Source organism: Mirounga angustirostris, unplaced genomic scaffold (genome assembly GCF_029215605.1).
Source record: "Mirounga angustirostris isolate CCGP_5_RB_7025 unplaced genomic scaffold, mMirAng1.0.hap1 SCAF_1, whole genome shotgun sequence".
Taxonomy (NCBI): domain Eukaryota; kingdom Metazoa; phylum Chordata; class Mammalia; order Carnivora; family Phocidae; genus Mirounga; species Mirounga angustirostris.
The window spans coordinates 111,566,665-111,594,629 of NW_026991709.1; the positions used below are offsets into that span (position 1 = coordinate 111,566,665).

General features: G+C 36.8%; 1 protein-coding gene and 1 pseudogene across 9 annotated transcripts in view; one reads left to right on the forward strand and one right to left on the reverse strand.

Annotated features, from left to right (window-relative positions):
* Positions 1-27,965, reverse strand: part of RNF13 (ring finger protein 13) — a 160,532-nt gene that overhangs the window by 89,336 nt on the left and 43,231 nt on the right. For 6 of the 9 annotated variants that reach the window (XM_064586401.1, XM_045903567.2, XM_064586406.1 and 3 more), the window contains one exon: positions 5,535-5,660. The exons of 2 other annotated variants lie outside the window; for them this stretch is intronic. In XM_064586401.1, coding sequence (XP_064442471.1) covers positions 5,535-5,660 — 126 coding nt within the window. Of the gene's footprint in view, positions 1-5,534; positions 5,661-11,472; positions 11,508-27,965 lie in introns of all 9 variants that reach the window. One more of the 9 variants, XM_064586412.1, reaches the window with a different exon arrangement.
* Positions 2,209-2,688, forward strand: LOC123834372 (GTP-binding nuclear protein Ran-like; annotated as a pseudogene).

The following is a 27,965-nucleotide window of genomic DNA, read 5'->3' on the forward strand; positions in this document are numbered from 1 at the left end:
GACAAAAAATTAAAACAGTGCTCTCTTTAACTTAGAATGTTACAAACAGTGCAATTGCCTACCTTCCAAAAATTGCTAATTGCATTTCTCCTGTCTTATTGGCTATCTTGAGTCAGAAAGCATTTGGGATAGTCTGTATAGAAAAAGTGTGCCATTTTCTTTATTGTAGAACACAACTTCACTTCATCATTGACTTCTAAGGAAGAAATAAGAGAAGTCTAGGTTTCTTCAATTATAGTACAACACTCATCTTTAAAAAAATCTAAAGAATTTCAAAAAGTAAACCCTGAAATACCCACCCCATCACCAAGATTACTGCCACCACCAATTACTAAAAGATCTTGATGAAATTTTACTTCTTTTCCCTTCTGCTCTCCACAATGGCAAGGGTTCCTTTCTCCAAGGAAAGCTTTGTAAAATACAGCTAGCTAATTCACATTTGTCTGAGATAATATGAGTATCATTTTTAATAGGAGGCATGACAAAAAATATAACCTTGCAACTACTATCAACTGCAGCATTCTGTATAGGGCTGAATTAAGCATTTCTAGTACTTGGTCCCAGGATGGTACATTGTAATAAGAAAGTTATTTTTTTAACTAGTTTCTTAAGTCAATGCATTCATACAGAATTGTATATATATATGAATGAACCCCTATTTTATACAAAGAGCTATTTTTTAAAAAAGATTTTATTTATTTATTTGACAGAGACACAGCGAGAGAGGGAACACAAGCAGGGGGAGTAGGGCAGGGAGAAGCAGGCTCCCCGGGGAGCAGGGAGCCCGATGCGGGATTCGATACCAGGACCCTGGGATCATGACCCGAACCGAAGGCAGATACTTAATGACTGAGCCACCCAGGCGCCCCAAGAGCTATTTATTTTCAATTCAGAAAAGTACTATAACATACATTCTAAGTGATTAGGTTATAACATACCTAATAAAAAACTATATCTAATCATCAATTTGGAAGCCTAGAAAATACAGGCATAGGTTTTTGATCTGAAGATTATAGCTAACAAAGCTAACAGCCTAACAACCAATGACTACCCTTGGAAAAAGAAATGCTCTTTGGGATAAGATTCCAGTTGTTTTTCCAGTAACTATGATAAATTTATCCTTATTTCATACTACCTTGATAGGTGATCCATACTTCTTGTGTATTCATGAAACTTATATTTTATACATTACATGCTGGCATGACTGAACTGTCCTTTATAAACCACAATAGAAATTTCACACTCAACTGTCACTGAGTTATTGCATCATAGTGTGACTTATCAGTTAATAATTTAGTTTCTGAAAGGTCCATGTGATGGTGAGTTGTATGTGTCAACTAGGCTAGGCTAAGAGATTCCAGAGAGCTGGTAAAGCAGTATTTTGGAGTGTGTCTGTGAAGGGGTTTCTGAAAGAGATCAGCATTTGATTCAATAGACTAAGTAAAAAAACATCTACCACTCTTATCAATGTGGGTGGGCATCATCCAATTTGTTGAGGGCCCAAATAGATGTAAAGGTAAAGGGAAGACAAATTCCCTCTCTCTTGCTGATATCCACCTGTCCTGCCCTCAGACATCAAAGCTCTTGGTTCTTGGACCTTTTGACTCCAAACCATTAGCTCCCTTGGTTCTGAGGCCTTGGGACTCACACTGAATTATACCACTGGCCCTCCTGGTTCTCCAGCTTGCAAACAGCAGATTATGAGAAACTTCTAGGCCTAATAGAAGTAAGCATCTTTGCCATCTTTATTCTTACTCTATTTTACACCACTGTTAAGAAGTGTAAAACATCAATGGCTATTACCTGCTGCTTACTTACTGTGTGCAAGGCACCGTTTGATAAGCATTTAACATTGATTTATTTCATTTGACCCTCATAACAATTCTATGATATAGGGAACATAACAATTCCTATTTTACAGATAAAGAAATTGAGGCACACAGAGGTAAAATAACTTTCCTGAGATCACACGGCTAATAAACAATAAAAATGGGATTCAGTTTAGTCAGACAGACCAGAGACACTTTTGGAAGCAACAGCATGATAGCTGCCCAAGGAGAATCCCAAGTCCAATTCATACTTGTATTGGTTGGCGATAGTGGTACTAGAAAAACTATGTTTGTGAAACATCATCTGACTGGTGAACTTGAGAAGTACATAGCCGCCTTGGGTGTTGAGGTCCATCCCCTTGTGTTCCATACCAACAGAGGACCTATTAAGTTCAATGTATGGGATACGGCTGGTCAGAAGAAACTTGGTGGGCTGAGGGATGGTTATTACATCCAGGCCCAGTGTGCCATTATAATGTTTGATGTAACATCAAGGGTTACTTACAAGAATGTGCCTGACACAGAGATCTGGGACAGTACGTGAGAACATCCCCATAGTGCTGTGTGACAACAAAGTAGATGTTAAGAACAGGAAAGTTAAGGCAAAATCTATTGTCTTCCACTGAAAGAAGAACCTTTAGTACTATGACATTTCTGCCAAAAAAGTAACTACAACTTTGGAAAGCCCTTCTTGTGGTCTGCTAGAAAAGTAACTGGAGACCCTAACCTGGAGTTTGTTGCCATGGCTGCTCTTGCCCCACCAGAGGCTGTTAGGGACCGAGCTTTGGCAACACAGTATAAGCATGATCTAGAGGTTGCTTAGGCAACTGCTCGCCTGGATGAGGATGATGACCTGTGAGAAAGTGCAGTGTGAAAAAGTCTAGTTTGTTTGTTTTTTTGTTTGTTTTGTTTTTAAGATTTATTTATTTGAGAGAGAGAGAGAGAGTGGGAGAGAGTATGGGGGGGGGGCACAGAGGGAGAGAGAGAAAATCTGGAGCAGACCTTACACTGAACAAGAAACCTGACATGGGGCTTGATCTCTGAGATCATAACTTGAGCCAAAACCAAGAATTGGATGCTTAACTGACTGTGCCACCCAGGTGCCCCCAAAAGTCCAGCATGCTTGCTACTTTATTATATAGCTGAGCAGGACTTGTGCTTAATCTTTGGGATGCTGAAGGAGATGAATGGGTTTCAAAGTGAATGTGGCTGTTTAAAAAGTACCTTCATTTTTTGGATGCATATTTGGCTGTTTTGGAATGCAACTGTTTCCTTCCTGAGTTTCAAATAAAAGACTGCTATAGTCACATCACAATATCCAGTGGTAAAATCTAATTTGTCGCTGTCATTCCCTTTCCTTTTAGTTTAGAATCAGAATAAAGCTGTATTTCAAATGAAAAAAAAAAAAAGGGATTCAAAAGTATGCAGTATGTAGTATTCCAGACCTTAATTAAAATTAATGTGTCTTCCCTGTAAACTGAAGTCTCATATTTTTAACATAACTGAGGCAAGACAGAAACTATTAGGAAAAACATGAGTAAGGAATCTTTAGCCTTAAATGGCTACTCTGTTGTTTATTTGTGAAGGAAAGATAGCAGAGTTTAAAAACATGTACAACAGAGTGGAACCTTATTCATTAAAACTGTATCTACATGGTGAGGTATAACGAGAAAACTTCTAACATTTTTCTTTCTAAGATGAGAATCCTAACATTTTTACATGTACATGTTTTTTAAAAATGCATTATACACATAAGTAGAAGGTTACTACTATACTACATAGCTTGATTTAACAAACCTTTATTGCTCTTCTACTATGCACCATGATACAAATTAAGTAATAACTATAATTAAAACATGAACTCTAAACACAGCTCACAAGTGAAATATATATATAATAAATAATAATAATGTGATAAAGGGTAAAGGAGATATTTACAAAGTGGAAGAGTGGCAAATTGAGCTGGAATGATTCATTCTATCAGGGCAGAAAAAAAGTTAGATAATATCCTCAGCTAGCACTTAAATGTCATCTTGGACAGAGATCTTGGACAGAGGAAATAGTATATACAAAGGCACAAAGGTATAGTCAGCATTGTTACAACAAGTCGAGAGACTTCAAGGAGGTGGAATGGCTGCAGCATAAAATTCAAGGCAGGAAATAGGAAGAGATGAGCTGGAGTGCAGCTAATCATAAAACTCTATTAGAAGCACTCAGACTCATGATGAGGATCCACTAAAGGGACAAGAGGACTAATAAGCCTACCTATTCATTCCAGAGTTGTGTTTTCACCATCAAAAATAAACATTCAATGACAGTATTTCCTTAAATTTTGCAGTGACCTACCTTCCATCCCCAATGAAGAAAGTTATTAAAAAAAAAAAAAGTATTGTAGTTTCTAGTTAATAAAGACTAGACTGAGCCAAAAATTACATAGCATAATAATGCAATAAACCTTAGAATCAGCAAATTTTAGTTTACTTTTAATTTCTTAGCAGCAAGAAATTAATGAAATATTACAATAATGTTTCCTTTTTGTTGAAACAATCTGCAATTATTACAGTTTAGTTCTGGATCAAATCTTAAAATGGCTTAAATTCAAATTACTATAAAAAAGACATAATTCTGAAGAGCAGGAAATCTACATTTGACTTCAAGCTCTAATTTATTTCCCATTTAAAGGCAACTAAGAGTTTAGATTTGGAAATGATATAAAACAGTAACAACACCTATCATTTACAAAGTGCTCTACATTTCTAAACCCTTTTTCAGTTATTATTTTATTCCTTTAATAAGTTTATTATGGAAGTGTCAATTCTTTCATGAAATGCAAGGAGCAGAGACAAAAATTCAGGCACAACAGGGGTCTGTTCCTACTGAACAAATCATCTAAGATCAAGCTATGTCAAGTCCATGAAGTAATATCCCATGTCTATTCTCTAAGATACATGCAAGAAACTACATGACACTCAGGTCTGAGGTAGTTCAGTAAAAGTAACATCAAGGCTTATTTTATACAGGCCTCAATGTGGCTCTTCGGCCAAGACCATCCAAAACTATTTTTGTAAAGACAGTATTAAAAGTATCAAAAAACCACACCTTTAGAACAGCACTGATGATAGTGAGGGAGGTCCTATGGCAAACTTTGTTTTACTATCTGACCTAACCCACACCAGGAGATAAACTTTGTACAGGTGACAGAGTTAGCTTATTGCAAAAGAGAAATCCCAATGTCAACATAAATATAAATATATGTGTAGTATTGGTCATGGAAGAGTAAAGGCATAAAACTAAGGTTCATGTTTCCATTCGTAGATTAGATCAAGCAATATTCTACTATTAAACCACAGTTCAAGATTCCCAACAACCACCTGAAAATTTTTAGAACGAAGAGCAATCATTTTTATCCTTGTCAATTTGTTTACAATCTTGTAGAAACTAGGAACCATGCGAGCTGTCCTCCTTTTTGTACTGGCTGCTAAAAGCTTAGAGTCAATTTTGTAGCAGATGAATAAAACTTAAATAAACCTGCTCCTCTCTTGCTTGCCTTCACCAACTTCCCATTTTCCTTTCGTCCTCACCTTCTTTTTTTAATCTGGATGAACTGTATAAACCTTCTTAAAGCCTTTCTGAAACAAGGGAGAATTTAAGGTAGATAAACTAAAAAAAGTTAAAAAAAAAAAAAAGGAAAAAAGCAAACATTACCTTTACATCAAAATTACAATCAAGTCTTCTAATTAACACGATGAAAGTGCCAGATGAATTATCTTTTAGTGGTGGAGGCACTATGGGTTCACAGGCATTCTCCGGTTTTGAGTTAATCAAAAAACCCTGAAAAAGAATTGGCAAGAAGTTTTTTTTCTCCGTTAAACTCAAAAAATCAATTCAACTTACTTCTACATCTTTTAAATTTGCTTCATGTATTTTGCATTATGCTAGATGAATTATCTGGGAGCTATGACAGTTCCTAGCCTCCAAATGCTCACAATCCCAGGACTTCTAAAGTAGTATTTGATTTCGTAAGCACTTAGTTTTTTAAAGTTCATTCCAATTCTCCCATTAAAGTTTGGTTGTTGTTGTTGTTGTTGTTTTTAATCACACATAAGCCCATCACCCCAAAGACAAACCACTGTTAGCATGTTGGTATATTTTCCAATGATCACTGGCATTTCTAAACCAAGTAAATACTTTTTTAAAATTAACTTTTACATTTCTTTCATGTTATCAAACAATGAAAATGCACATTTCTAGGTATTTGTTCTATAGAAATATCAGCCTGAGTATATAAAGATATATATAGAAAGATGTTCCCTGCTACATTGTTTTTAATAGCAAAAGCTGGAAATCATGCACATCAATACGGCAGCCATTTAAAAAAACATTCAATAGGGCGCCTGTGTGGCTCAGTCCGTTAAGCGTCCGCCTTCGGCTCAGGTCATGATCCCAGGGTCCTGGGATCAAGTCCCACGTTGGGCTCCCTGCTCAGCCGGGAGCTTGCTTCTCCCAATCCTCTCTGCCTTCTACTCGTGCTTGCTCTCTCTCCCTAGTGCCCTCTCTCTCTAATAAATGAAATCTTAAAAAAAAAAAAAAACAGAAAAATGGAGCCATTAAAAAGAATGAGGTAAATCCATACACTCTAAATTAAAAAGATATCCATAAAACAACTATTAATTTAAAAAGTTAAATCAAGTCGCTTTCCCAGAAATACAGGATGGTTTGACATCAGAAAATATATTACATAAAATGTTAATTAACAGAAAAAAAAGTTACATTTACAGATTAGAAAAGAAAATTCAAATGACTATCTCAACAGATGTAAAACACTGAATACATAAAAAGATCACCAAATTCAGTTAATTTGTAAGAAGTGAACAATTAAAGCTATGACACAGTGCCTTTTTTTTTTTTTTAAGATTTTATTTATTTATTTGGCAGAGAGAGACACAGCGAGAGAGGGAACACAAGCAGGAGGAGTGAGAGAGGGAGAAGCAGGCTTCCCGCCGAGCAGGGCGCCCGATGCGGGGCTCGATCCCAGGATCCTGGGACCATGACCTGAGCCGAAGGCAGCCGCTTAATGACTGAGCCACCCAGGTACCCCGACACAGTGCCTTAACAATAGTCCTCCTATATGGTATGTGAATTGGTCACACCAACCACCTATCCACAGGATATGGCAATTTCTCCTGCCTTAAGCTGCACTGATTGGCTTGTAATGGGAAATGCTTTTGCATGTTTCAGGAATAAAATGCAGCATATCTTCATTTATTTATAAAATAGATCCCCTTGATTCTATAAAGCACTTGGTTTTTATTTTGCAGAGAAACAGAACTGTGGTTATCCTTCCAACAATGAATATTTGCTTCAATCCATGTTAAATTCATACCCTGCTGCCTTTTCTATGCCTTTCTGCACAAACACTTTTTGCTTTAGTGACAAATCACACAGTGCAATTCTTTTCAAGATACTTGTAACAGCAATTAAACTCAACCCATATAGTACCAACAAGGAATGTAACTCAACTGAAGTGAAAATAATATGAACAGCTATGGCTTAATTTCCCATGTCTGGCGAAGTCAACTCCATTGTAATTGCCACCTAGTGGAGAGCAACTGAAAGACACATCCCAATTTCAGGTATGTTAAAACACAGGGTAATAAAATAAATGCATTGTAGCATCAATTAATTTATGGTATGTACAGATACAAAAAAAGTTCTACAAGTGAAACTGGAAAAGGGGTTTTGCTTTTTAATAACTGTTTTGTTATATCTGTTATGACAAATGTGTATTATTTTTAAACATAATATTTACAAAAGTCAAACGTAAGCTAAAAGTCCAAAAAACAATCTAGTTGCATTAACAGAAAACTGAATGAAGTCTTAAAAAAAACAGTTCTTAAGTTATTAAATATCATCTTTCCTGCAGACTATGCTAAAAGAATAACTTTCTAAATCAACTTACTAAATCTTATCCTTCCCGGAGATGTGAGTCACTTAAAACTAAGTGCAAGAAGGGGGCGCCTGGGTGGCTCAGTTGGTTAAGCAACTGCCTTCGGCTCAGGTCATGATCCTGGAGTCCCTGGATTGAGTCCCGCATCGGGCTCCCTGCTCGGCAGGGAGTCTGCTTCTCCCTCTGACCCTCCTCCCTCTCATGCTCTCTGTCTCTCATTCTCTCTCTCGCAAATAAATAAAATCTTAAAAAAAAAATTAAAAAAAAAAAAAAAACTAAGTGCAAGCTTACTTTGTATCATCTACAAAGTCTACGAGGTAGTGTAATGGGCTTTGTCAATTAATTTGGCACAACTCCCTGGTCCCTTGAATAAGAATGGCCAAGGAGGTGCTACCTTAAGCCCCATCCACATGCCTACTATCACCTCTCAGAGCCAATCTCTTCTTATTGAAAGGATGCTTACTCTGTAATCAAAGATCCTCATCTCAACCTTCTGACAGAGGCACTTTATGCCAACATGTAGGAAGCCCAAGAAAACTACCAAGGCCTAGGAGACTTAAACTAGATGCCCATCTATCCTCTCTTCGTTGTTGTAATTCTCTGATGTTTAAACAAGAATGCTGGACAAAAATAATGCATGCAGACTGGCACCTCAATATCATCAAATGTATAATGCAACAGGCCTACAATATATAAATATGTCAATTTCTTTTGAAAGCTTTTGTGACTATACATAAAGCAAAGTACACAAAATATAATTTTCCAGCTTGATGAATTTTCACAAACTGAACACACCTGTATCTGGAAATAGAACATTAACAGTACTCCAGAAGTTCCCTTCATCCTCCCTGCCAGTCACTATTCCTCAAACCCCATCCCTAATGTCACTACACAGACTTCTAACAGCTTCATTTTGCCTAATTTTACATTTGACATAAACAAAACCATATAGCATAGTAAATGGCCTTTTAGACTTCTCTCTCTCAATGCTGTATTTGTGAGATTCAGCCCTACTGTTGAGCAACTGTACTTGGCGGATCTTTCACTGCCATTTCTATATAGTATTACATTGTGTGACTATGCCAAAATTTATTCTACTGTTGATGAGCATTAGGGTAATTTCTAGTTTAGGAGCTATTACAAATAGTGCTGCTATAAACATTCCATGGACATTAACACATGTACACATCTGTTAAATATATACATAAAAGTAGAACCATAGGCTATCAAACTGGATCATAGGGTATCAAGCTTTAGTAAACACTGCCAAGCTTTCCAAAGTAGTTTGGGTTACCACTTTTTAACTGCAAAATGACCTAAACATAAAAATCATACTGAATATAATTTTGCTTTAATGCTTCAGAAGGTATTTAGAACTACAATATTTCACTAATTTCAGTATTTCAATAAACATTATGGAAAAATTACTTTCGTTGATAAATTACACTGGTTAATAAGTGCACAAGTAGGTAGATAATTTGATAAAGTGGTTTTGTTTAAAAGATTGTTTCAGGCTGAAAAGAGCTTTAACCTTCCTCCCCTTCAGTCTGCACTAAATGTTAAACTATATAAATAGTAAAATTAAGAGCCTGGGTGGCTCAGTCGGTTAAGTGGCTGCCTTCAGCTCAGGTCATGATCTCGGGGACCTGGGATGGAGCCCTGCATCTGGCTCCCTGCTGAGCAGGGAGTCTGCTTCTCCCTCTCCCTCTGTTGCTCCCCCTGCTTGTGCGCACTCTCTCTGTCAAGTAAATAAATAAAATCTTTAAAAAAAAATAGTAAAATTAAAAAAAGTATATGCAGTTATAATGTCAACAAAAATGTTGAAAGCAAGGCAGCAATACATCTTTCCCTTTGTAAGAGTATAAAAGTTAAAAGCAGAACAAGAGAGACAGAGAGGGGTGAGTTATTTTGTTAGTATCTGAGGTTGTAAATTAACTAGTTAATTGCAGTAACAGCAAGGAGTTAACATTCGTGGAGCCATGGCACTCAACACTCTGTGTTGGGCACTATGCTCTTTCAATGTTCTAATTCAGTTAATCTATGCAATAACCCAAGGAGGTAACTACTATTATTATCCTTATTTTGAAGATGAGGAAACTAAATCTCAAAAAGGTTAGGTAACTTGCCCAAGGTTACACAGGAGGCATGCAATCCCAGGAAGTCTGACTCCAGAATCTATGTTCTCAACCACTATGCTATACTACTTTCCATAAGATGACAAAACAAAATAAAACCCAACTAGGTAAAAACCAAAATGGGCAACAAAAACAAGAATGAACATTTACAAAAATGAAAAAGCCAAAATGTTAGTCTAAATGGCAATTAAGGCTGATTGCAAAATCTGATATAAGTATTTCAAACAACGAAGATATCAAAGGAAACTTTGTCATAATTTTTATATTCAAACATAGACCAGAGTTACACTGATCAGACTTTATTAGCTAACATTTTCCTTATGTGAGACAGATGGATTTATTTATATCAACAACTTTCTACGATTTTAAAAATATCCACTGCTCTTTTCCCTAATTTTTTATCAGATCATTCTGACAAAATTTACCCATAATTTTCACATACAGGACACATTTAATTCCTTTTTCACAAATAGCTGGAAATTATGCTCTTCTTATACAGTAAAATGTCCTTTAACCACTACTCATGTTACTTTAAGTTCCTTTAACACTATGCTCTGAATACACTGGTCTCATTTCCTAAGGGCTCTTTGTAAGAGGATTAATAAGATTGAGTTCTTTCCAATATTAATTATTTGGCTAAGGACTAACAGATCCAGTAAGAGAAAACAAAGTATAAACAACATGCAGTACAACTGTACACAACAGAGTAAATCAAACTATGGGAGGCAGTAACAGAAAAAGTGGCATTTGACTTGGTTCTTAAGCTGTACAATATTTTAATTTGGGGCCAAAACCCGAACATACTACTATAAATGATCTGACCAATATAACAACAGATAGCCAGGATTGGATCCTGGAATACAAGGTTATTAGTGGAAAAACCTGTGAAATCTGAAAGAAGTCTGTACTTTATTGTATAAATTTTAATTTCTTAGATTTGATAAAGGCACCATGGTTATATAAAATGTTAACATTAAAAGAAACTGAGTAGGGGCATCTGGGTGGTTCAGATGGTTAAGTGTCCGCCTTCGGCTCGGTCATGATCCCAGGGTCCTAGGATCGAGCCCCACATCTGGCTCCTGGCTTGGCGGGGAGCCTGCTTCTCCCTCTCCCTCTGCCTCTCCCCTGCTCATGCTCTCTCTATCTCTGTGTCTCAAATGAATAAATAAAATCTTAAAAAAAAAAATTAAAATAAAAAAAAGAAACTGAGTAAAGAGTATATGGAAACTCTCTGTACTATTTTTTTAGCCTTTCTATGTCTAAATTTATTTCAAAAAAATTTTTTAAATAAATCAAACACATCAACAACAAGAAGGTAACAATAGGAACTATCACTCTTTAACCTGCTCTTGACTGTACACTTCTTTTAATGCACTGTAACTGATGTATTGATGTTTCTGGCAAACACATTGCAGTTTTTTTTTTAACAAATTTTTGACAGATGCTGCTACTAAGCTATTTTTCCCCTTTTTTCAGTACCTATCTTTTAGGACTCAAGGGCAAAACATTAGTATTTTAACCATTCCAAGCTTCATGCCATTTGCAAATTTAATAGTCATACCTTCCATGTCTTTCTGCACATCACTGAGGAAAGCACTGAATAAGACAGAAATTTGAGGGTTATATAATAATTAAAGGTCAAGCCTTTAAATTATAAGAAAAGGTTGTTTAAAAAAAACAAATGCACAAATCTAGATATTACATTTGTGGCATTTTTTAAATCACTAACCGATTATCTTTCATCTCAAAGTTACATCTCCCCTTGTATACTGTCAGAATTCTCCTTAGTAACCTTTTTTGGTTATATATTTTACCATTGGGTTAGATTTTAGGTCTTAATAATATCTGATTAAAAGATGTCAAAAAATATAATAAGCCCATAAATAACTGAAAACATTAAATACTTAAAAGTGCTAAGTCAGTAAATACTACTTAGACCAACTATATAATTTTTAAAACATATTATTTCTGAAAAAGTTCAAAAAGCATTAAAAACAAAATTTGGTTCATATTAATAGTCTAGGAATGTCAAACCTTAAAAAAGAAGTCCCAGACTACTATATGTATTAATTGCACTGAGATTAAAAACAAAAAAAGAGAAAGCATAAAAATTTATACAATGTCAATACACAGTTCTAAAATCACCCATCTTGAGAATTTACTCCAATAAGAATTTTTGAGTGATTTATTTTAAAAAGATTTGATAATTAGCATGTATCAATTACCTACTAAGATGCTAAGATTACTTCTACTTCCCAGCCATGACCGAGTAACAGGGACTAGTTTTATCCTCTTGGTTTAAATAACTAGAAAATTAAACAGAGTATGAAATGTCAGCTTTCAAAGAATGGATAACAGCACAAGACAGCAATTGCTGAGAAGAAAGAAATAAATTCAATGAGCCCTGCAAATACCTCAGCTCACTGCCTGGAGAAATTCCAAGCCTCAGAACAGGGCAGGAGAACCCAGAGTCCCGTGGTCTCAGTGAGTTGAGGAGACAGAGTTCAGAGTATGGAGAGGCCAAGGCAGCTAAGGTTTTCTGGGACACCATATTGGGAATAAGGGAGCTACAAAGAGAGAACTCTAGATAGATGCAGGTGTCCACTCAAGTCCTTGGCTGAGTAATAATCTGCATTTTGTGGGAGGGAGCTACCAAAAGTGAGAATGAAAGGAGTAAGCAGAACAACCCCTGGAGTCTACACAGGGCTGGGAATTGTTGTATTCTTAATGGCCACAGTGGGAAAACTTTCTAATACAGAACACCAAATAGAGTCCTCAGGAAACTACTGCCTCAGAAATGGGCCAAAGGAGCCCTAAACATTTGAAGTGAATGAAAATAAAAACACAACTTACCAAAACTTGTGAGGCACAACTAACATAGTACTTACAGCACTAAATATTTATATTAGAAAAGAGGAAAAGGTCCTCCATATTCATCTAAAGAAACTAGAAAAAATGGGGGAAAGCAAACAAAACCTAAAATAAGAGCAAGAAATAATAACAGCTATGTTCCTTACCCTAATGCTTTGGATATGTATTACTATAGACAAGTGGACAGACTTAAAGAAGTTGAATAACTCGCCCAGTGATAGCACCATAATTTGAAGCCTAGTAACACTGACCCCAAAGCCAATGTTCTTCCCATTTTAGCACAGTACTCATCTCCACAAATATAGGGATTAAACCAGCACTAAGTTTCAGGTTTCCCTATTCTCAGCCTAGCACTCTAATAATTTTATCATTGTGCTAATATAATCACCACCTTTATGGCAAAAGTTCACATGCACTTATTATTAAAATTATTAGCAGTCTAAGTCACCTTTTTTTCTTCCCCCTCTTATACCTTTCTATTATCCTATTAATCCCATCTTTCATTGTATTACGTAGAAGTTTGATACGTGGTTTATAGACAACTGGTTTTTCGACTCATTTGTGGCTGTTGAAGTTAACTATCATAACTAAATTGAAGTCCTAGAACACACAGACAGCTTTATGCTCACAAATGAGGATCAGAAATCACAGGCATTATCATCCCCGTTTTAGAGAAGAAAATACTTAAGCTTCAAAGAAGATAACACACCCAAGATTCAGCTGCTAATTGATGGTGCTGTGAGTCACAATGACTCAAAAACTCCTAAATGAGACATATAAAACAAGCTAGACATAAAGGTGTAAAGGTGACCCCAAGATGTTGGTATATCTCCAATATATTTCCTACTTGTCAGATAGCAAAATAAATCCTAAAGTTGGAATTTTTATCCTCAAGTTTTTTTCCACAGAGCTTCTGAGGGCAAGCAGAAAACAGATGGCATAAATCACCCTAAAAACAGCAAACATCAGGCTACCAGATTCTTAAATATGGTTTTTCTTTTTTTTTTTAGATTTTATTTATTTATTTGACACACAGAGAGACAGCGAGAGAGGGAACACAAGCAAGGGGAGTGGGAGAGGGAGAAGCAGGCTTCCCGCTGAGCAGGGAGCCTGATGCGGGACTCAATCCCAGGATGCTGGGATCATGACCTGAGCCGAAGGCAGACGCTTAATGACTGAGCCACCCAGGCGCCCCTTAAATATGGTTTTTCATGCTCACTGAAGAACACTAATGAAACCCTGAGATGGCAAACTGCTCAATATATTTATGGACATTTTGGTTATTTCCTACTTCATAATTTATTCCCAACAGGTCAACCTGAAACATTAATTGCCACATTTTGATTGTTTTATATATTTTTTAAGATTTTTTATTTATTTATTTGACAGAGAGACACAGCTAGAGAGGGAACACAAGCAGGAGGAGTGGGAGAGGGAGAAGCAGACTCCCCGCTGAGCAGGGAGCCCGATGCGGGGCTTGATCCCAGGATCCTCGGATCATGACCTGAGCCGAAGGCAGACGCTTAACGACTGAGCCACCCAGGTGCCCCTATTCTTTGTTTTATTGATACACTGGTTCATTGAACAAATTTGCTAAATCCCTACTATAACTCAGGTACTCCCAGAGATAAAGATTCTGCCTTCAAGAAATTTACATTCTATGCCAGACACTGTAGTATAACAGAAATGAGTATGATAAAGTATCTGTTGCTTATGGAGACCTCTAGTGTAACATTCTCCTTCCTGGTTTTACATTTATCAACTTTTCAATTTGTAAATTCTGAATATAGATCTTATATCTATTCATACTGGTAAAATCGCTCAGACAGGACTGAGAAAATACTCCCACAAAATTGCAATCATTTTGAGTACACGTACTTACCCAATATTTAATATAAAAACTGAGAAGCTACCAACTATAAATCATATAAGTAAGTCTCAAATTAGAAGTCCTCTTAATGTCCAAACAGTATCTCTATAAAAGCAGAGGATATAGGGGCACTCCGCATCGGGCTCCCTGCTCAGCCAGGAGCCTGCTTCTCCCTCTCCAACTCCCCCTGCTTGTGTTCCCTCTCTAGCTGTCTCTCTCTGTCAAAAACTAAAAAAAAAAAAAAAAAAAAAAAAGGCAGACGATATAGAAGAATATTCTTATTATCAAAGAGATTATTTTAAAAGACTAGGAGGGCGCCTGGGTGGCTCAGTTGGTTAAGCGACTGCCTTCGGCTCAGGTCATGATCCTGGAGTCCCAGGATCGAGTCCCGCATCGGGCTCCCTGCTCAGCGGGGAGCCTGCTTCTCCCTCTGACCCTGCCCCCTCTCATGTGCTCTATGTCTCTCTCATTCTCTGTGTCTCAAATAAATAAATAAAATCTTTAAAAAAAAAATTTAAAAAATTAAAAATAAATAAATAAATAAAAGACTAGGAGAAACTGTTCCTTCAAAACAACTGCTCTGTTAAACCAAGAATGATAGTTATTAGGTTGATGAGAAATTTATGCTAAAGGAGAGCTAAAGTAAGAAAATCAAAAGTTTGTGGCATTTGAGCCACAACCCACTTCCCCGACACCATTAGGTCAGTCAGATGGAAGCTCCACTCTGGACTGCAGTGGCGAAGACCACAGGGCTCCTTTTCCCCTCAGCTCCAGTTAAGGAATATGGTATCTCAGCAGGAAGGGAAGGTCACCACCATTTGTCCATCCTCTCCAGCTCTAAACTGCAAAGGCTAAATCCTGGTGAATATGGCAAAGTACACAAAACCAAGAACACTGGGGCCCTGGTCACCTTCACCCTAGCTCACCTTCAGGACAAAGGATCCATGCTGAGAGGGGCAAACAGTAGATCAGAGACAACTATCTCCAACCAGCACACTGCACATAAAGCAGGGAGTCACCAAAAATGAAAATGTGGTTTGTGCTAGGCAATCATTCAAGAGATACATAGATTTTAGTAATAAACAAGCAAGCACAGGAAACAGTAAGTAAACAGTCATTTCCTAGATTAGAAAACCAGTGAGGCTGATGCATTTTGAATGGAGCCAATTCCAGATCAATGGCTCAGAAAGTCCGCCCAGTAAGAGAGGCAGTCTGTGAGAAAAGACCTCCAAAGTTCTTCCTAAAGAAACTTACTTTATTTGAAACAGAGTGTGGGAGGGGCACGCCTGGGTGGCTCAGCAGGTTAAACGTCTACCTTCAGGTCAGGTCATGATCTCAGGGTCCTGGGATGGAGTCCCAGGTCAGGCTTCCTGCTCAGTGGGGAGTCTGTTTCTCCCTCTCCCTCTGCCCCTCACCCCGCACTCATACTCTTGCTCTTTCTCTCTCTCAAATAAATAAATCTTTAAAAAAGAAAAAGAAAGAGAAAGAGAGTGAGTGAGTGTGGGGTAAAGTTCAAACCTAAGGGCCTTTAAAAAGAGGTAAAAGAAGAAATAGAAAGGACAATTAGAAAACACCTTGAGACAAATGTAAATGAAAACACAACATACCAAAACTTAGGTGATGTAGCAAAAGTAGTGCCAAGAAAGAAATTTATAGCTATAATTGCTTACATTGAAAAAGTAAGAAATACTGCAAATCAACAACCTAACTTATACTTTTAAGAAACAAGAATAAGAAGAACTAAACCCAAAGCTAGAAGAAACAAGGGAATAATAATTATTACAGCAGAGATAAAGTGGAATTATATAAAAAAAAAATTAAAAAAAAATAGAGGGGCATCTGGGTGACTCAGTTGGGTATGCATCCGACTCTAGTTTTCAGCTCAGGTCATGATCCCAGGGTCCTGGGATCCAGCCCCGTGTCAGGTTTCCTGCTCAGTGGGGAGGCTGTTTCTTCCTCTCTTTACCTCTCCCCCTGCTTGTGCTCTCACTCACTCACTCTCTCTCTCTCTCTCTCTCTCTCTCTCACAAATAAAGTCTTTAAAAAAAATTGGAGTGCTAGATGTGTGGTCCCAACTCTTTGCTTCTCAGAAGGAAGCTGGGAATTAGGGGTTCCCTCTTGATTGTATGATGCTGTAGTGAGGGTAGGATTTGTGGCAAGAGTAAGTCTCAGTCTTTCCTGTAAAACTATGTCAGTATTTTCTTAGTTGCTTGATTTGTAGGAATCACCTAGCTAGTTTCTGGATTTCTCTCAGAGGGAATTACTCCATGTGTAGCTGTATATTCTGTGCATTCATGGGAGGAGGGAAAATCCAGAACTTCCTATGTCAACATCTTGGTTTGGTGTCTATATTCATATTATTGTACAAGCATCACTACCATCCATCTCCAGAACTTTTTCATCTTCTCAAATTTAAACTCTGTACCCTTAAACAATGTCTCCATTTACCCTTCTTCCTACCCACTGGCAACTACCATTCTATTTTCTGTCTCTATGAACCTGATTACTTTAAGCACCTCATATAAGTGGAATCATAGGGTCCTTCTGTGTCCAGCAGGTTTCATTTTGCAAAATATCTTCAGGGTTCATTCATGTTATAACATGTATTAGAATTTCTTTTCTTTTTAAGGCAGGATGATATTCTATTGTGTGCATATACCACATTTTTTTAATCCACTAATCCACTGATGGATACTTTGGTTGTTTCTACTTTCTGGCTATTGTGAATAATGCTGTTATGAACATGGGTGTACGAATATCTGTTCAAGTTCTTGCTTTCATTTCTTTTGAGTATTCACCCAGTAGTGGGATTGCTAGACCATATAGTAATTCTATATTTAATTTTTTGATGAACTGTCATACTGTTTTCCACAGTGGTTTTTCCATTTTAAGTTCCCACAAGCTATGCACAAGAGTTCCAATTTCTTCACATCCTTGTCCATATTTATGATTTTGTTTGATTATAGTCATCCTAACATATATGCAATACAGTTTTGATTTATATTTCCCTAACGATTAGTGATGCTGAGTATCTTTTCATGAGCTTGTTGGCCATTGTTTATCTTCTTTGGAGAAATGATTGTCCAAGTCCTGTGTGCATTTTTAAATCAGGTTTACTTATTTTTATTGAATCCTAGGAGCTCTTTATATATTCTGGATATCTGATATATGATTGAAAAATATTTTCCTTCATTCCATGGGTTGTCTTTAGGGTCTTTTGCCCTTTGATGCAAAAAGTTTTTAATTCTGATGAAGTCCAATCATCTATTTTTTCTTTTGTTGCCTGTGCTTTTAATGCCCAGGAAATCATTGCCAAATCCAATGTCATGAAGCTTTTCCCTTATGTTTTCATCTAAGAGTTTTATATATTAGCTCTTACATTTAGGTCTTTGACTCAAATGTAAGGTCTTTAATTTTTTTATGTGGTATAAGGGTCCAATTTTATTCTTTTGCATGTGGTGCATGTGGATATCTTATTTTCCCAATACCATTTGTTGAAAGAACTATCCTTTCTTTGAATGGTCTTGGTACCCTTGTCAAAGTCATTTGACTTATATGTATTTATTTCTGAGCTATCTATGCTATTTTATTGGTCTTTGTGTCTGTTTATGTTAGCACCATCCTACTTTGATTACTGTAGCTTTGTAGTAAGTTTTTTGTTTTGTTTTTTTTTTTAAGAGAGAGCAAGCATGCAGTGGGTGGGGAGGAGCAGAGGGAGAGAGAGACTGAATCTTAAGCTGAGTGTGGAGCCCAACATGCAGGACTGGATATCACAACCCTGAGATCATGACCTGAGCTGAAATCAAGAGTCAGATGCTTTAACCAACTGAGCCACCGAGGCGCCCTGTTTTGTAGGAAGTTTTAAAATCAGGAAGTAGGAGAGCTCTGACTTTGTTCTTTTTCAATATTATTTTGACTATTAGAGGTCCCTTGAGATTCTATATAGATTATAGGATGGATTTTTCTATTTCTGCAAAAAACATCATTGGGATTTTAATAGGAATTGTATCAAATTTATAGATTGCTTTGGGCAGTACTGACATCTTAACCATATTAAGTCTATCAATCCATGATAGGATTAACATCCATAGGATGTTTGTGTCTTTTAATTTCAGCAAAGTTTGGTAGTTTTCAGGGTATAGGTCTTTTGTCACTTTGGTTAAGTTTATCTCAAATATTTTATTCTTCCTGATGCTCTCGTAAGTTGAATTGTTTTACTGATTTCCTTTTGGGATTGTTCGTTGTTAGTGTTTAGGATTGCAATTTATTTTTGCACGTTGATTTTTGTATCCTGCAACTTTGCTGAATTCATTTATTAGTTCTAACAATTTTTTAGTGGAATCTGTATGGTTTTCTACATGTAAGATCATGTCATCTGCAAAGAGGTAATTTCACTTCTTCCTTTCCAATCTGAATGCCTTTTATTTCTCTTTCTTGCCTAATTGCTCTGGCCAGGATTCCCAGTACTATGATGAAAAGAAGTGGTATGGGGCACCTGGGGGGCTCAGTTGGTTAAGTGTCTAACTCTTAGTTTCGGCTCAAGTCGTGATCTAATAAGGGTCATAAGATTAAGCCCTGTGTCGGGCTCCACGTTCAGTGGAGTCTGCTTCCCCTGCTCCTCTCCCTCTGCCCCTCCCCCCACTCATGCTCTCACTCTCTCAAATCTTAAAAAAAAAAAAAAAAAAAAAAGTGGTGAAAGTGTGCATCCTTGTCTTATTCCTGATCTTGAAAGAAAAACTTTCAGTCTTTTGTCATTGAGTATACGTTGTTAAATGTGTTTTTTTAAATATATGCTCTTTATTATGGTGAGTCAGTTTACTTCTCTTTTTTTTTTAGTTTGTTGGGTGTTTTTATCATGAGAGGGTATTGGATTTTATCAAATGTGTTTTCTACATGAATTGAGATGATTGTGAGATTTTTTTTTCCCTACATTCTGTTAATGTATATTATATTTATTTTCATATATTGAACCATACTCCCATTCCAGGAATAAGTCCAGTTTAGTTATGGTGTATAATACTTTTAATGTGCTGTTGAAGTTGGTTTACTAGTACTTTGTTGACGATTTTTGCTTCATTATATATAAGGGATATTGGAATGTAGTTTCTCTTGCTTGTGGGGTCTGACTTTAGTATCAGGGTAATGCTGCCATTACAGAATGTGTCAGGAAGTGCTCCTTTCTCTTCAGTTCTTTGGAAGAGTCTGAGAAGGATTGGTGTTAATTCTTCTTTAAATGTTTGGTAGACTTCATCAGTAAAGCCATTTGGTCCTTGGGATTTTATTTCCTAGGAGGTTTTTGATTATTAATTCAATTTCCTTACTAGTAATAGGTCTAATCAATTTTACTATTTCTTTATGATTCAGTCTTGGTAGGTTGTATGTTTCTAGTTATTTGTCCATTTCTTCTAGGTTATCCAATTTTTACTCTACAGTTGTTCATAGTACACTCTTATAAACCTTTACATCTGTAATATAAGTAGTAATGTTATCTTTCTTTTGTGATTTTTAGTTATTGAAGTCCTCTTAGTCAAGTTAACAGTTTGTCAGTTTTGTTGAACTTTCTGAAGAACCAACTCTAGTTGTCACTGATTTTCTCTTTTTTTTAAAGATTTTATTTATTTAGAGGCGCTTGGGTGGCTCAGTTGGTTAAGCATCGGCCTTTGGCTCAGGTCATGATCCCGGGGTCCTGGGATCGAGCCCCGCATTGGGCTCCCTGCTCAGCAGGAAGTCTGCTTCTCCCTCTCCCACTCCCCCTGCTTGTGTTCCTGCTCTCACTATCTCTCTGTCAAATAAATAAAATCTTTAAAAAAAAATTTTTTTTATTTATTAGAGAGAGAAGAACGTATTTGAGCAGGGAGGGGCAGAGGGAGAAGGAGTGGAAGAGGGAGACAATCTCCAGCACACTCTTAAGCAGCAGACACTTAACCAACTGAGCCACCCAGGTGCCCCTAGCACTCCAATTTTTAAGGTTGCCATCCAAGGGACTAGCCCCCAAACCGCCTAGCTCCGAAAGCCAATAGGGCTTGTGTCCATGAGTCCCACACACCATAACAAAACCAGGTGCACCCAGCATGGCTACCATCTAGGACTCAATACAGAGGGCGCAGGCAAAAACACCCATCTCCCAGTCATTCCCTGGAAAAGGTTTGACTGCATGCTGTACATGAGGGTCCAACTTGTAACCAGCACACAACCGAGTGCTGATTTCAATCATCCCCAAGGCCCAAAGAGCTGGTGGGCACTTCCATTCTCCCTCTGGCTCACTCCAACAATAAAACCAAGTCTCCAGCTTCTCTCTAGAAGAAGTGTGCCCACACATCTAGCATCCCAATTTTTATGGCTGCCACATGAGGGACAGGACTAGCTCTGATAGCCACTGGGGCTTGGCATTCACAAGTTCTGGAGGACCATATTCAACAAAAAAGTAGTTTTTAACAGGTGTGTAAGCACTCACTATCCACTATTCCTCCCCACCCCTAGGGCTCAGCAGAGAGGATGCAAGCAAAAATACCCATCCCTGTCTTTCCCTAGAAGGGCTATGACTGCATACTTTCCCAGGTGATGCTTGAGGTTCTGGCTTGTAACCAGCCTGAATGTGGGAACTGACTAAGATCCTCCCAGAAGCTTGACAGATCTGGTGAGCACAACCCCTGCAGTCTACCTTCAGGTCACTTGAACAGTAAAACCAGCCTCCAGCCTCTCCCTGAAAAGAGCTTGTCCACACAACTAGCACTCCAACTGCCACCCCAGGGACTAACTTCCAAATCACCTAACTCTGGGATCTGATAGTGCTTGGTATCTCCTGAGTATCCTGGAACATACAAAACAATGAAATGACTCTAACTTGGAAACACAAGCATTTCCAGTGACTACTCCCGCTAGCTCAGCACAGAGTAAATAACCAAAAACACCCACCTTCCAGTTTCTCCCTAACAGGGACTAAACTGCGTATATAATATCCTGACTTCCCAGCTGCTGCCTGAAAGTCGAGTTTTCAATTAGCATGCATTGGAGAGCCATATTAAAGTAAGTAGATGGCATTATCTGGTAACTCAAATCCACAAGAATAAAGAGAACGAGAAATAATAAATAAGAAGGCTAACATAAACCATTATAAATATATACTTATTCTCCTTTCTTCTCTCAGGTGCATTAGTAAATATAAAATTATATGAAGTAATAAAACAACGTATCATTGAGCTTATAACATATAATATACATACAAGTAATATAAAAGAGGAAACAAAGAGCTATATTGGAATCATGTTTCTATATCTCACTGAAATTGACCTAGTATTCATCTGAAGTAAATTCTAATCATTAAAGATGTATATGGTAAGCCCTAGCAACCCCCAAGAGAATAATGCAAAATAATATAGTTTAAAAAAAATCAATAATGGGGCGCCTGGGTGGCTCAGTCGGTTAAGTGACTGCCTTCAGCTCAGGTCATGATCCTGGAGTCCCGGGATCGAGTCCCGCATCGGGCTCCCTGCTCAGCGGGGGGTCTGCTTCTCCCTCTGACCCTCTTCCCTCTTGTGCTGTCTCTCGTTCTCTCTCTCAAATAAGTAAATAAAATCTTTAAAAAAAAAAATCAATAATGAATTAAAATGATACATTAGAAAATATTAACTTACTGCAAAGGAAAGCAATAAAAGGAAAAAAACGGACATGAAACACAGAAAACAAAAAGTAAAATGGCAAATGTAAATCCAACGTCAAGAATAACATTCATGTGGGGCACCTGGGTGGCACCCAGGGTCCTGGGATCGAGCCCTGCTTTGGGCTCCCTGCTCCGCGGGAAGCCTGCTTCTCCCTCTCCCACTCCCCCTGCTTGTGTTCCTTCTCTCACTGTGTCTCTGTCTGTCAAATAAATAAAATCTTTAAAAAATAATAATAATAATGAAGCAGCAGAAAGAGAAATCAGGGAATTGATCCCATTTACAATTGCATCAAAAACAGTAAGATACCTAGGACTAAATCTAACGAAAGAAGTAAAAGATTTATACTCTGAAACTATAGAACACTTATGAAAGAAATTGAAGAAGACACAAAGAAATGGAAAAGCATTCCATGCTCATGGACTGGAAGAACAATATTGTTAAAATGTCTACACTACCCAAAGCAATCCACACATTTTATGCAATCCCCATCAAAATACCACCAGCATTTTTCACAGAGCTAGAACAAACAATCCTAAAATGTGTACGGAATCACAAAAGACCTTGAATAGCCAAAGCAATTCTGAAAAAGAAAAACCAAACTACAGGCATCACGATTCCAGAATTTAAGCTCTATTACAAAGCTGTAGTGATGAAGACAGTATGGTACTGGCACAAAAACAGACACATAGATCAATGGAACAGAATAGAGAACCTAGAAATAGACCACAACTACATGGTCAACTAATCTTTGACAAAACAGGAAAGATTATCCAATGGAAAAAAAGGTAGTCTCTTCAACAAATGGTGTTGGGAAAACTGGACAGCAACATGCAACAAAAGAATGAAACTGGACCACTTTCTTACACCATACACAAAAATAAATTCAAAATGGAAGAAAGACCTTAATGTGAGAAAGAAAACCATCAAATTCTTAGAGGAGAACACAGGCAGTAATCTCTTTAACATCGGCCACAGCAACTTCTTACTAGATACATCTCCTGAAGCAAGGGAAATAAAAGCAAAAATGAACTATTGGGACTTGATCAAGATAAAAAGCTTCTTCACAGCAAAGAAAACAATCAACAAAACTAAAAGACAGCCTATTGAATGGGAGAAGATATTTGTAAATAACATATCTGATAAAAGGTTAGTATCCAAAATCTCCAGAGAACTTATCAAACTCAAAACCCAAAAACAAATAACCCAGTTAAGAATGGGCAGAAGACATGATTAGACACTTTCAAAAAAAGCCATCCAGATGGCTGACAGACACATGAAAAGATGCTCAACATCATTCATCATTAGGGAAATACAAATCAAAACCACAATGAGAGACCACCTCATAGCTGTCAGGATGGCTAAAATTAACAAGTCAGGAAACAGATCTTGGTGAGGATGCGGAGAAAGGAGAACCCTCTTACACTGTTTGTGGGAATGCAAACTGGTGCAGCCAGTCTGGAGAACAGTATGGAAATTCCTGAAAATGTTAATTTAGAACTACTCTATGACCCAGCAATTGCACTACTAGGTATTTACCCAAAGGATACAAAAATACAGATTCAAAGGGATACATGCAACCCGATCCTTATAGCAGCATTATCAACAATAGCCAAACTATGGAGAGAACCCAAATATCCATCAGCTGATGAATGAAGAAGATGTGGTGTGTGTATACACACACACACACACACACAGAGGAATATTACTCAGCCATCAAAATGAATGAGATCTTGCCATTTGCAAGTACATGGATGGAGCTACAGGGTATTATGCTGAGTAAGATCAGTCAGTCAGAGAAAGATAAATACTATATGATCTCTCTCATACGTGGAATTTAAGAAAGAAAACAGATGAACATATGGGAAGGGGGAAAAGATGAAAAGTAGAGAGGGAAACAAGCCATAAGAGACTCTTACCAATAGAGAATAAATAGGGTTGATGGAGGGAGTTGGGTGGGAGAAGGGCTAGATGGGTGATGGGTATTAGGAGGGCACTTATGATGGACACTGGGTGTTGTATGTGATGAATCACTGAATTCTACTCCAGAAACCAATATGCACCGTATATTAACCACCTAAAATTATAAATAAATAAATAGATAGATAGATAAAATAGGCAACAGATTTGAATGGACATTTCTTCAAAAAGATATATGACTGGCCAATAAGCACATGAAAAGATGCTCAATATCACCAATGATTAGGGAAATGCAAATCACAACCACATTTTGATTTAGTGGGTGTGAAGTGCTATCACACTCTAGAATGTCTATTAAAAAAAAAGATTAAGAACAAGTCTTGACAAAGAAATGGGAGGACTTAAAAACTACACACACTGCTGGTGGGAGTTGAAAATGACGCACCCACTTTGGAGCAATCTGGCAGTTTCAGAGTTACCATATGACCCAACAATTCTACCCTTAAGTATATACTCAAGAGAAAAAAGGGGCACTTGGGCAGCTCAGTTGGTTGAGTGTCTAACTCTTGATTTTGGCTAAGGTCATGGTCTCAGGGTCATGGGATCAAGCCCCACAACAGGCTCTACACTCAGCAGGATGTCTGCTTCTCTCCCTCTCCCTCTGCCCCTCCTCCCACTTGTGCTTGCTCTCTCTAAAAATAAATGGGTGAATCCTTGAGAGAAATAAAAACAGACATAAAAACATGCACACTGATGTTCATAACAGAATTATCCATAATATTCAAAAAATAAAAATGCCCAAATGTCCATCAACTGATGCAGAGGTAAACAAAATCTGGTATACGCATACAATAGATTAGTTGCCATCAAAAGGAACAAAGTACTGATAATGCTACAAAACAAATGAACCTTAAAGAACTGCTAAGTGAAAGAAGCCAGAAACAAAAAAGCTACATATTATATGATCCCATTTATAAATGAAATGTCTAGAATAGGCAACTCTATAGAGACAAAAAATAAATAATTGCTTAGGGTTGGAACTGGAGGGGTTGCGAAGAAATGGAGAATGACTGCCAATGGGTATGGGGTTTCTTTTGCGGGGGAGGAGAATGTTCTAAAATTGATTGTGATGGTAACTGCTAACTCTGAATATACTAAAAGCCACTGAAACATACACTTTAAATGGGTGAACGCATGGTATGTGAATTATATCTCAATAAAGTTGTTACAAAAAAAAAAAAACATGGGGTGCTTGGCTGGCTCAGTCAGAAGAACATGCAACCTTTGATCCTAGGGTCATGAGTTTGAGCCCCAAAATGGGTGTAGAGATTACTTAAAAATACAGCAAACTTAAAAAAAATGAGGGCATGAGGCTGGTCAATGAACTAGATGGTTTTTAGTATAAAACTTCAGGTTGTATCTTAAATATTCCTGTTTTTACTATTAATGTTGTTGGTTAAATTCTTACCCAAAAAATTATTATCTGTTGAATATATATGTATCACCTAATACAAGGTCATCTAGAAACACTTGTTTCAGGAATGTTCTTGAAGGGGATAGCCTTTTTGCGCAGGCTCCAGTCCACTGTAACTAGTATTATTTTTGCAGACAACAAGAAAACAAAAGTTTTTATCTTATGGAGATTTTTTTGGTTTTGTTTTTCTTTTTCTATTTTGTTTCCTAGATCACACTGGGTAAGTGGAAATATATTCCAAATGCCTATCTGATCACCTCTTGGTTTTAGAATACTGGCTGTACCATCTAAATATAATTTAACTTGTTAAATATCTACTATACCTTTCTTTATATGATCAAAATAAGATTAACTTGATTGCAAATAGAATTTCACATTTATATGTAAATTTAAAAATGTCTTCTCCCTAAGTTTACCCCTTCACAGTAATCTGCAGACATAATAGCTTACTAATGAAGGGAGTGGTGGGGGGTAATAAATCATGGTGTCCAGGATAAAGCTTGGAAAGGAGATGAATAATTCCCTTTTCACTCAAATTCATGTTGAAATAGTTAAATAAAGAGATATTGTAACAGATCAGGTTGACAATCCTTTGGTTTTTCTATTATCAAATCTAATTCCTAAAAACAACATAATTGATAAAGATTTAAAGATTATTGCCTTGAGTTTTAACACAAAACTAGTTGTTTGTCAGGATTCTGACTTTCTGATATTCAAGCTCTATGAAGAAAAGACATCTGTTATGTGTTTCCCATTCAGCACACACAGATAATGCTTCACTCCATAGACCATATCTTGACATTTTAAAAAACAAAATGACTGTGCCCTCTGGTGGACAATGCCTTTTAGTAAATTTGTTACATGCCACACGACCATCATAACCACATCATTGTCTTGTTAAGAAAAAAATCCAGTCAAGCACTGTCACTCCAATCTAAACACTGCACCAACAAGTAAAAAATCAAAAGCTCAAAAGACTATGGTATACTTGTAGGATCTACTACATCCAACAAGATTAAATTCCTGTTGTTTTTAGAGAAACTAAGTGGACTGAGCTTACATTGGAAATACATACCCTCTAAGATCACCTTCTAAATTGACAAATCATCAAAACAAGTCAGTAAGGTATATTTATTCATATTTTATATTCTGTAGTACTTTACAGATCCTCTAAGAACATAAGAGCTTTAAATGTGTTAATCAATTACAAAACTCCTAACAAAATCTTTGATAGCAAAAGAATTCAGAAACAAATACGGAAAGTAAATCTGTGAAAACTTAAGAGCCAGCAGAGAAATTCCTCAGTTTTGCAAACAAGAGTGAATCCTGACTAAAAGAAATTCTTTGATAATGAAGCCAAAAACATATGGTTTTGTTTTGTTGTGTTTTTTTTTTAAAAAGAAACAGACCTTCAATCATTCATTACTCACATTGTTTGCCATTTGCAACTTCTCATAATAACTCAGTCACTGTTGAACATAATCTGGTTAACTGAAGTTGAACACAAACTGGTTATCAATCTGATTAAGGGGACCAGAACTTAAAATTACTAATGAAAATGGTCATATCCCAGCTACAGAAATTATTTCAGTATTAAGTATTCAAAGAGAATAGCAACTGGCAAAAAGGGATTGGATCGCACAGGTAAACAGATAAAAATAGAACAGTACAAAGTAATAAGGATGGTAATACTGGTAATTAGTTTTTCCTGTTAATTTCAAAGACGATGATCACAGATTCATTTATTAAGTGAGAAATATATTGAGTGTGGAAAAAATGAATTATTTCATTATGGCAAGGTATCACTCAGAAAAAAAAGGTATTATTACCAAACTCTCCAGTGGTCAGACACTCAGATACCAGCAGTATATAAGACTACCTGTTTTTCATATCCTTGCTGGCCATTGACATTGTTAGACTCTTTATTTTCACTAATCTGATGAGTGTGAAGTGACATCTAATTTTAATATACACAAGGAGAGATTTTTAAGATATAATAGCAAAAAACTGACATCTTACATATTAATAAAATAATGAAAAAATGATATATTCATAAAATGAAGTATTATACAACAGTCAAAATGAATGCAGACAATATAACAACGTAGATAAAATTCAAATACACTGCTGGGTGAAAAAAAAAGCAAGTTTAAAAACCAGAATAAACAAAATTTAAAAGCAGGTACAACAATGTTTATAGATTCATATAAGATAAAATGTTTTGTAACATAAATGGGAAAGATCTAAATTTTAGGATAATG